We start from the raw sequence: 11,927 nt of genomic DNA, 5'->3' as shown, positions 1-11,927 counted from the left end.
ATATATATATATAGATTTTAATTATGTTTTGAAATCAGTGGTAGTGACAGCGAAATATGCATTTTCAGGTGAGTTTTACTTTGAACTGATAGCTGGCATAGGCTCCAGCACGCCCGCGACCCTAGTGAGGAGAAGCGGAACGGAAGATGAATGAATATCAGATCTACATCAAACCTCTTTTAGTGAAGTCCTTGGTTGGTCTCATGTCCCACAGATTTGGACTCGTCTTGTGATACTAATGGGATTATTTTTTTGTAATTTTTTGAAAAAAGTTATACTTGCAGTCATGTATGGAGATTTCATATAAACTATTTTTTTAATGCATCTCAAGATGCAAATTAACCTTGCTGGTTGAAATCCTGGCATAGTTTACCTTCTCTCAGGAGTGGACTGGTTGCATTATAAAAGAGAGCTTATTTAATACAATTATTTTAAATCCGAAGCATTGACGTCCCTGTAGGCCTATTATTGGTAGGGTTTTATTTTGAAGGTGGCTTTCGCCGCTAGTTGTTGGCTTATTGCTGTAATGCCTAGTATGAACAAAATTAGGGGCGGCTGGTTTGACTTCTTTACAAGTGGAGTCTGGCTTAAGTGCAGTAAAAAGGAGTTGTCTCTTTGAAGTTCTGTGCTTATTTGTTAAAATGACACACCCAGCAATTAATCAGGGTGTGGTGTCTATTACATTATTGGCCACAATTTGGGAAAACAAGATTTTTACGCAACAGTTGCTGAGGCGTGTTGCTTATTTGATGATGTGGATGACAAACCCAGTGGTTAATCAGGGCGCAGGATCTACTACAGCGATTGCCACAATTTATTGGAATATGGTCTTTTTTTTTTACTGAAGGAAATAAAAAGTTGTCTTTTTGAGGTGCGGCGCTTATCTTTCAAGTGGACATTGGGGCACTGTTTAATGAAATTATGCAGTTGTTATGCAAGAAGGTCCTGTGCATATATGTTGAAATGGATGACGACTGTCTACGACAGGTTTTAAAATCTGGTAGTTTTCTCATGAAACATTTGGTGGTATCAGATATCATGATAAAGATTACAGCCACCATTATTTTTTCATGAAGGAGAAAAAAAGAAATAAAATGACTTATCTATTTGAGGTTCGCCGCTTATTTTCGGGGTACTAGTTGAGGCCATAAAACATAAAAAGAATTCAACTCAATTTCAAAGAAGTGCATTTTCATTAATTAGAATTCATTGGTTTTCCTTCCACTTTATTTACATTTAACAGAAGAACGTCAGCCCAGAGAGGAAATCCACGTGTCATGTGACAGGAAGTGAGTGGTCCAGGAGGATTCTCTCAGGCTTAGGAGATGGTGGAGGATTGTTGGAAGCTGATGTGGTATCATGGGCCATCTTTGTGTACTGTTCACACACAGTTATTGTTATTAATTACATTTGATAATCATCGGTGCACTATATGATATAAAAACTACATCGACACATAAAATGTGGACTTTCCCCTTGAAATAGACACTGGCTTACATTAATGGCACGCTGAAGCTCAAGCCAAGTCAGGTGAGGGACTCATGCTGGACATCTTTTTGTCTCTCTGGAATTCCCAAACGAATATTTAAGCACTCTTAATTTGCAAACTCCATGTACTCACTGTAACATAACTCCTTTTTGCCCTGTCTCTCATCTCTTTTTTGGCACTTATCTTAACAGCGTCAATCTCTCATGGTCGTCATATCTTCTCTCACACTGCACAGTGGAAATCTTAAAATTCAATCCAATAGGTCCTGAAAGGTGATAATATCTTTTAACCTGAGCACACAAGTTAGCATCTTGTGTGCAAGTGAAATGCATTAAAAGACTTGATAGTAACTTGTCGAGATAACTTGTGCCAATGGGATAGCATTTTACCTGAGATAAAAGCCTGTTTAACAGGGAGGTCCTGCAAAATGAACACATCGGTCATGACAGAAGATACAGCATTTGTCAGCCTTTGCGTTTTACACAGAACCCACCAAAGAAGAGTTTCTGCCAATGATTGAATATGGATTTCACACATAGACCCGCATGATGGCCAAACCGGAGAAGAGCCGATGTTTATCCACCTTTGCTTTTTACACACTACCCAGCAAAGACGGGATATTGCCAACTGGATTGGATGTTGCTTTGACGCAAAGGTACTGCAAAATGGCCAAATCAGAGCCATGTTTATCTTTTTATACATTTGTCCTGCTGTGCCTTTTACACAGAACCTGGAAAAGCACAGCATCAGTCCAACGTACCCCCCCCCCCCCCCCCCCCCCCCCAAAAAAAAGAAACTGGCCGACGACCATAATAAGCCCCCATTTGTTTTGTTAGTGAAATGGCTTATTGGACTGTTGGCAGAAAATCCGAGATCAGACGAATCGCCTTTGCCTTTCACACAGAACCCGGCGAAGATGGTATATTGCCAAATGGATTGACTATTTATTTCACACCGAAGTCCTGTATAATTGCCAATTTAGCGCACATGGTATACCATCAAATGGATTGGATATTAATTTCACAAAGAAATCCTACATAACGGCCAATTTAGAGCCGTAACAAAAGACCGGGTATTTATCCACCTTGTCTTTTTAAACACAGCGCAGTTAAGGCGTATTATTACCGGTACCTCAGAAGTGGAAACTGTCCAAACGTGCCACATACAAGTTATACCAAGGTGTAATCAATCTACAGACTCGTCCTGCATTTAAAACTGCAGAAAAATCAGAAATATCCCAATATATCTAAAAAATGTGGTAGTCAAATATAAACAAAGAATGTCCAAGGATATGCAAAAACAAATATTGTTTGTGAATCTCAATTGTGTCTGAATACTTATGTCTCCATACCAACTTGGATACAATAAACCAACACTAGCGAATATGTGCGAGTAATTGACGGCTGCCCCCAAATTTTTATAATTGCCTATATTAATAGTTTAAACTATAAATATACCCCAAACTCATTACCCTAAAAAATAAATGGCTTATAGATTATTTGATTTTGAAAAACTGCACCAGAAGTGTTCATCTATGTTAGCTTCGTAAGCTGTAAAAACACCAATTACTATTTTGCTTTCAGCCAGCACTTTCGTGTCATCTTGTTGCATCTCAGGGCATTACAGAAAGAGCACAAAATATGCAAATACCCGCCAGTAAGTGAGTTTTTCAGCAAATAGCTGAGGTTAGGTTGCATGAAAAAAAAAAAACACAAATAGGTAGAATCATGAATTTTGAACCACTACGTTCCTATTAGCCAGCACTTTGGTGGCCTCTTGTGGCATCTTAGGGCGTTACAGAAAAGCCCCCCAAAAAACAAAACAAAAAATACACCGATGACTGTGATTAGGTGAGTTTTTCAGTGAGATTCCATAAAAAAAGCGAATGGATGAATTTTTGAACAGCAGGATTCACTGTACATGAAATGCTTACTCAAGCGCAGAAGATACTAGCTTGTATGTGTGATACACAAGCTAACAGAAGAAGACTACTTAGCTAACATGTCAACGTAATTGTAATGTTTATTTCTGAATGACACCATTATTCTTTTAGAAGGGTGCTGTGTGCTTCTCCTTCCAGCCAACAGTGTTCTTGTACCAGACATGACATGGAAATGTTTTTTTAATTTTTTTTTTTTTATTGTGGCCACAATATAGGTAAAACGTGCTAATTTGTGGCCACGAAATAGGTGTTGTATGAACAAAATACAAATAAATAATGTAAATAATGACATTACTGGATAGACATTGCGTAGGCCTATTGTAGTTTCTAGCAAAGGTGCTCTCGATTTGCTTACCCAGATGATCAATTCACAATATGCAGAACATCACGTGACCAACGCAGAACACGAAGTAACTGACTTCCTGTGTATGCCTCGCTAACGATCATAACTAGGTTTGATTAGGTGATTAGGTGAAGCCGAACTTGCTGAAATTTTGGTTTTTGTTATGGCTGGTGTCTTCGGACAAAGTTAATTGCATGTCTATCATTTATTTATACAAATATGATATCATACTTGTAAACATGATCGAAGTACGAACACCGTCCATTGTCATCTTTGGTGGCTGTGTGGCAGAGGTGAGACCAAGTCATTGCTTCGTAAGTCGCAAAGTAAGTCTTAAGTCTTTGCCCTCAAGTCCCGAGTCAAGTCCGAAGTCCTACACTTTTGAGTTTCGAGGCCTTGGAAAAAAAGCACCCAGATTCACCCCTCATAATTCTTGGGGACTTTAACAAAGCTAAACTCAAACTCCCTAAATACAAGCAGCACATTGACTGTGCTACCAGGGAAAAAAACATTATAGGCCACTGCTACACCACACTAAATGACATATACCGTGTTTAGACTGCACAGACTAGAGTGTCTTTAAAACTTTAACTGACAGCCTGAATGACTATATGGACAGTGTCACATCCAAAATCAGTTTCTGTGAAGTTTCGGTTACGTGCTCTCTAATATTGTCTATGTTTTTGTATTTTTTGTTCGTCTTTGGAGACCTTATGCGACTCACTTACACAAGGGAAGACTTGCTAAACATTAGGGAGTCTACCCCGGACTTTCTTTCACCAACTATCACAAATCAGCTCAGTTTTTTCTCTGAGTTACATATCGGAGCGGCAGCCGCGGTGTACGGGGAAAACGAGCCGGAATCCAGGTCAAGCGCCGTAAGAAAGGATTCCGAATGCCGCTCCCGTCGATTTTCCTTGTGAATCTACGCTCCCTATCCAACAAAATGGATGAGCTTCATCTTCTCACAAAGACCAGTAAAGACTTTCGACGGTCTGACGCCATGTGCTTCACGGACAGATGGCTTTTTGAACGCGTCCCCGATGGCGCACACCAGGCATACCACGTCACAGAGTGATCGGGGAAAACAAAAAGCGTCGGGATATGCTCCTATATCAACGAAAAATAGTGTACCAACGTTAAGGAGCTCAGCACACACTGCAGCCGCATTGAAGTCGCTGTTTTTGAACTGTAAGTCATTCTACTCGCCGTGTGAGTTCACTTCTTGCATAGTCGCGGGTGTCTACATTCCCCCTAACATGAATTCCGCACTGCTAACGCTCGCTGAACAAGTTAACAAAATTGAAAAAAACACCCAGATTCACCCCTCATAATTCTTGGGGACTTTAACAAAGCTGAACTCAACCACAAACTCCCTCAATACAAGCAGCACATTGACTGTCCTACCAGGGAAAATAACATTCTAGACCACTGATACACTACGCTAACATATCCAGAGTGAAGGCTTGCATGTGTCAAAACAGACCAGGAGCAGCTCATCCATGCTTTTATCTCAAGTAGACTTGACTATTGTAATGGTCTTCTGACTGGACTCCCCAAAAAGATCATGAAACAGCTGCAGCTCATTCAGAATGCTACAGCTCAGGTTCTGACCAGAACAAAGAGGTCAGAGTATATTACTCCAATTCTAAAGTCTTTACACTGGCTTCCAGTCAGCTTTAGAATAGATTTTAAAGTTCTGCTACTGGTCCATAAATCACTAAATGCTTTAGGTCCTGAATACATGAAATAAATGCTCATGGAATATAAACCCAGTAGGGCTCTGAGATCGACAGACTCAGGTCAAATAGTGGAGCACAGAGTCGAAAGCAAACATGGTGCAGCAGCAAATAGGTATTATGCTGCACACAAATGGAATAAGTTGCCAACAGAAGTAACATCAGCCCCAAGTGTGAATCTTTTTAAGTCCAGGTTAAAAACTCTTCTTTTTTCTCATGCTTTTTAGAGCATTTCCACTATTAAATGATATTTCTTGCACTGTATGTTGTTTTAATTGTACAAGTACTTTCATTTTTTTCTGTCTGTTTTAAATGTTTATAAGCTGGTTTTTTTCTTTGTTTATAAATGCTTTTAATCATGTAAAGCACATTGAGTTACCTTGTGTATGAAATGCACTACATAAATACATTTGCTTTGCTTTTGCTTTGCTGCTGCAGACTTGAAAAGGACACTTTCACACCCCACATTCACCCAGCTGCACCACCGACCACCATCACATCTCTGACTCCCCCTCCTGCGTTGAACATCCACGAACAGGATGTGAGACGTATCTTTAAACAACAAAAGTTTAACAAAGCGGCAGGCCCAGACCTTGTGTCACCATCCTGCCTCAAAGTCTGCGCGGACCAGCTTGCTCCAGTATTCACACAGATCTTCAATAGATCTCTGGAAATGTGCGTGGTACCATCCTCTTTGAAACACTCCTCCATCATCCCAGTCCCCAAGAAACCTACAATCTCGGGTCTGAATGACGACAGGCCTGTCGCCCTGACATCTGTGGTCATGAAGTCCTTTGAAGTCCTCGTGCTGTACCATCTCAAGATCGTCACAGGTGCCCTGCTGGACCCCCTGCAGTTTGCCTACCGAGCTAACAGGTCTGTAAATGACGCAGTAAACATGGGACTGCACTTCATCCTAGAACACCTCGACGGCACGGGGACTTACATGAGGATCCTGTTCGTGGACTTCAGCTCTGCGTTCCCCGAACTCTTCTCCTCCATGCTTCTCCAGCTCAGCGTCTCACCTGAGATCTGCCAATGGATTTACAGCTTCCTGACGGGCAGGGGAGGCTGGGGGACCCCACCTCATCCACACGCACCATCAGCACCGTGGCCCCCCAAGGATGTATCCTCTCTCCACTGCTCTTCTCTCTCTACACAGACTGCACCTCAACCACAATCATCGGCCTCATCAAAGACAGTGACAAGTCTGCGTATCGACAGGAAGTGGAGCAGCTGGAGTTTTGGTGCAGCCGACACAACCCGGAGCTGAACACGCTCAAGACGGGAGAGATGATCGTGGAGTTCAGGAGGCATCCTTCGCCACAGCTGCCCCTCACGCTGTCCAACTGCACTGTGTCAACCGTCGAAACCTTCAAGTTCCTGGGAATTACAGTCTCTCAGGACCTGAAGTGAGAGACCAACATCAACTCCAGCCTTTAAAAGGCCCAGCAGAGAATGTACTTCCTGCGGCTTCTGAGGAAGCAAGGAATTCCACAGGAGCTGTTGAAGCAGTTATACACAGTAGTCATCGAATCAGTCCTGTGTTCATCCATCACAGTCTGGTTTGTTGCTGCCACAAAAAAAGATAAAATCCGACTGCAATGGACAATCAGGACTGCCGGAAAAATCGTCGATACCCCCTACCTATCCTTGAGGACTTGCACCCTGCCAGAACTAAGACAAGAGCATGCAAAATCCTCTTGGACCCTCCACATCCTGGTCACCACCTCTTCCAGCTCCTTCGCTTAGGTAGGCGCTACCGATCAATGCAAACTAAAAGCAGCAGACATTCCAACAGCTTCTTCCCTCTTGCCATTAAATTGCTAGACGCTAAGTGACTCGCCGTAGTGTGCTTTTATGTTTTTTATGTCTCAAAAGTATTTCTTGTCAAAATGTCTGTCTATTGTCGCACTAGAGCGGCTCCAAGAACCAGAGACAAATTCCTTGTGTTTTTGACATACTTGGCAAATAGAGGATTCTGATTCTGAAATAAAATATATTTTAATATATATTTAATTAATATGTATATATGATATACTGCATTTATATATTTAATATATTTTAAAAATCATATTTATCAAAACAAATTTGATAAACAAGTGCATTGAACCTTTATAAGAAAACTAAGGGGCTGATCGAATTTTTGCACCTTCAAAGCCAATTGTCAAGGGGGGGCTTAGTTTATTGCCCCTTCAAAACCGATTGACAGTAGGTTTTCAGTTATTCTATGAAAATACTATGCTGTGACTCACTTTTTCTCACTTTATTTCTGAAGTGACATTCAACAGACCTGTCACAAATACGAATTTGCAGCACTACTGTAGTAATCGAGTATTCTACTGACAATTCTATCGGAATAATCAAGTTTAAGGATAAATATATATTTTTGCTTGGTTAAAGAGCAATTATGAATACACCAGAGAAAATGAGACATTTCACTAAATAATGAATGACCAATTGGTTTCGTCTTTGAGATTATCAAGTTTTTTTTAAATTCACATTGTGCATATCGCTGACAACTGTATTTTCTTGTCTACGCACATTTTTAGTGAGGCAATTTCAAACACAATTTTAAATAGATTTCAGTTTAAACTTGGCATTTATTGTATCAAAAACATAAGGCATTAATTTCAAAAAAAAAGAGGAGCACAAGTTTTTCATCTTGTAAAGGTGTAATTTTATCCAACTGTGGTATCTCAGTCGGAACACTCGGGGGCACTATGTAAAAATATTACGTCAAAAAGAGACGAAGAAAAGGACACAGAGAATGTAGTTTCATGTCGAATAGATGCTCGCTGTGTGCTGATCGATTGATAAATAAAGTTAATAAAAAAGAAATACAGTACAAGACTGATTCTTGAGAACACCACACTGACTAGACTGTAAGGTACAGGAATCCCAGACAGCACACGGCAGGCCTTCTATGTAACTATCTGTGTGATCGCTCACAAAGCTAGCTGCTAATGCTAATGAAAATAAGCATATGTGACGTCAAGCCACGCGATTCCCACAATGCAATCTGGATTTTTATTTTATTTTTTGCAATCATTGACGTCTTTATTGTTACGTTAAATGTCGTCGTTTCTGTGTATGTTAACAGTGGTTCTTGGAATGTATACCTTATTTTACTGTCACATTTATTGTTGCACTGTCTTGTTTTTTGTTTTTTAATAATGAAACCATTCGGTAGTGTGTGAAGGAATGACCACATGGTCCATCCCTCTCCCCAACCGTGCCCAACGGGGTGTTAACTGTTAAAGTAACTACACATTAGCAATTAGGGTGTGGAATGCTTCGACCTAACAAATAATAATGAAGACGTTAAGTTGTTGCTTATCATATTTTCCTGTAGTAAAACTGCAGTTGCACATGTAGCTATAGAAAGAGAAGGCTACAAAGTCTTAGTTTCTCAGTGCTTTGGTCAAAGTAGCAAGTCTTTTCAAGTTAGTGGGTTCAAGTTTAAGTTAAGTCACGAGTCATGGCTGTTCAAGTCCAAGTCGAGTTGCAAGCCTTTTAACATATTGTCTAGTCGTGTCCAAAGTCATCAAATTCAAGACTCGAGTCCAAGTCATGTGCGCATATACCGGACTGAGCTTTGAACCCATAAATTAGTGTTTGAAATTCACATTATACTTATTTCGCATCCACAAATGAGCATTTTGTGCATGTTATCTATATTGTGGTCACATTTAATTTCCCCCCAACGCCCTATGTCAGGTCGCTGTATTCCAACATCCCTCATGTTTTCTTTTAATTATTTTTTTAAAAAGAAATCAAGTTGTGGTGTGGTTTCAGAACTTCACCAGCCTATGGCGAGGTCCACCAGGATCCACTTCTCCGCACACGTGTCTTTTAAGTTCGCTTACATGCTCTTGTTCGTAACAGAGAGCATGATACAGTATCTACAGTGTGTTTCTCTTCTAACTTTGGTACAGCTAACGAGAATCCAAAGGGCGGCGGGGAGCTGCAGGGGGATAAATCAAGCGCATTTCCATTAAGAATACATAAAAGAATAGCTTAGAATTGAACTTTCGCTAAGCCACACACCCCCTAACACGGGCTGGATAATCAGCACAGAACAGATTTGCTTTATGAATCATTGTAAAAGTAGCCGGCTAAAGTAACGAGGCCAGCTACTACATGTTCTCCAGGTTTCAGAGTTTGTGGTGGCCGATTGCTTTTTGTGATACAGTAGTAAACGGAGAGCTAGCCAGCTAAACTAACAAGGATAGCTACTGTTTGTGTTCGTGGTTGCAACATTTTTATAGTCCTATTTCTCTTTGAAAGATTGTAACATTGAATAGAGAGCTAGCTGGCAACGTTTACGAGGCTATTTACATGCTTCAGGTGGCATTGTATAAAGCCTATATTTCGTTTATTGATAAGGTAACAAGGCTAGGTACGTTATGCGCTCTTGGTTACAATGTTTGTATAAGGCCTATCCCTTTATGCTTTTTGAATGATTCTAATAGTAAATAGAGAGCTAACCGGCTAAGATAAAGAGGCTAGCTACTTCATGTGTTCCTGGTTGCAACGTTTGTGTGGGCCTGTTGCTTTTTGCTTTTTCAATGTAGCAGGATCACAAGATTTACCAAAGATGACAGACAAGTCTGTCAAAATGCAAAGTCTGATTGGAATGGCCACTTTAACTTTAACTGCAACGCACCAGCATTTTTGAAAATCGGATGATGGGATCTGTTGGGATGTGGGAGGAAACCAGAGTAACCCAGAGTAGAAAACCCACGCAGCCACGCGGAGAACATGCAAACTCCACAAAGGAGAGGCCAGGATTTGAATCCCCGCCCTCAGAACTGTGAGGCAGATGTACTAACCAGTCGTCCACCGTGCCGCCCCAATAAACTTGCATGGACCAAAATTCCATGGGGTTCTCAAGTCGAGGCTAGCCGGCAAAGCTAACAAGCTTCTATAAGCTCTATTTCTTTTTGCTTTTGAATGGCTATAGTAGGGCAATTCAGCTTTACAGGAACAGTGTCGCTGTTTAATATTGTTGTCCTCCATCTTGCTGCTTGAATTTGGCATTCTGTCTGGATTTGTTGTGACACCAGTAATTAAGGGGGTGTGTCTTAACTAAAGGTCAATTGCCTATGGTTGAAGTGAGAAGAGCCAATGCGCTAAAATGTGATTATTTTACAAGTACCCGTTGGTGGCGTGTGCACAAGATCAAATTTTTGGTTTTGCTCCATGAGAGTGTTCACGCCTTTAAAAAAAAAAAAAAAAAAAAATGTTTATGGCGGCTTGGCAGACAGGTAGGAAATGAGAGCGGCAATGGCGCATATGTAGGTGACGATCCCGAACATGATGGAGAGCACAGAGAGCCACAGGGCCTGGCGGGACGCCGCATTGGCCCCCTGGAGGTCGCCCTCAGCCGAAGCTTTGTTGGTCTGAAAGAGGACAAAGGACACTGAGTCAGTGGTGGCTTCGATGGTCAGTTCTCAAATTTGACTTTAATATCATTGCGACTCTATCCTGGAAAACATACACATTTTTGTAAAATTATGACTTTTGATCTTGACATGTATCTTTGTTGTTGTAAAGATTTTTCCAGAAAGAAGATTAAACTTTATTCTCATAGCATTAAATTTCCCATATTTTGGCTATTTAGACCTCCGTAGAGTGACTCTCTAACGTGGACTTAGTATAACTTAGTATTAATTTCATTTTAAAAAACACCTTGGTTTTGTCATACGAGCAGTGGCTGTTTCTAATATGGGAGCCGCCGAGGGCGGCACCCCCCCTGGCTCCCTGTTGATGATTGGCCAGATATGAGCAATTGACGGTCGGCGCACATGGCACCTATAGGTATACTTGTAACAGCTGTCTTTAAAATAAACAGCAAACACATGAAAACAAAGTTTTCGCCATTACTTCGCTCCCTCACCAGTCCTTGGCACGTTTCACCCTGGCTATATTAAAGGTGGGAATTTCCCCCTGGCTGCAATTCTTTGTGAACTGTACCGAATGGCAGCTCAACGTCATCGCGGAGATTTGCGCAATTTTTAGCTAGTATCAGCGACGTCCTGCAGACGTAACCGAAGATATTTTTTGCTTTTGTCTTTACCACAGAACCCAGCAAAGTGGGATATTGCCAAAACTGTCCCGCAATTGGATGTCATCATCGCACGCATCTGGTGTGACATAAAATATTCGTCAAACAGTGACAATTGCTTGTAACACAACACAATGGGAGAAGAGAGTGTTGGGGGTCTAACTTCACCCCTTATCACAGCTTTATGTGGTACCTTGACTTGGGAGTGCTCCAACTTACAAGTTTTCTGCGATACAACCAGTCACTCGGTCGATTTATTTTTGCTTTAGTAGGTCAAGATAGCGCCGCATTTTTAGGTCACACCAGACACTGATATCATATAAGGCGATGCTGTGTAACACTAC

General features: G+C 41.0%; 1 protein-coding gene across 1 annotated transcript in view; it reads right to left on the bottom strand.

Annotated features, from left to right (window-relative positions):
• Positions 1-3,187: 3,187 nt before the first annotated feature.
• The window catches only part of tmem91 (transmembrane protein 91), a 28,685-nt gene continuing 19,945 nt past the window's right edge, over positions 3,188-11,927 (bottom strand). The window contains exon 5 of the mRNA XM_061782511.1: positions 3,188-10,918. Within this exon, the coding sequence (XP_061638495.1) occupies positions 10,763-10,918 (156 nt within the window). The 3' untranslated portion in view covers positions 3,188-10,762. The remainder of the gene's footprint in view (positions 10,919-11,927) is intronic.

This window comes from Phyllopteryx taeniolatus, chromosome 8 (assembly GCF_024500385.1).
Source record: "Phyllopteryx taeniolatus isolate TA_2022b chromosome 8, UOR_Ptae_1.2, whole genome shotgun sequence".
Classification (NCBI taxonomy): Eukaryota; Metazoa; Chordata; class Actinopteri; order Syngnathiformes; family Syngnathidae; genus Phyllopteryx; species Phyllopteryx taeniolatus.
Note: the sequence above shows the minus strand (reverse complement) of the source record. Positions and strands in the feature narration are given on the sequence as shown.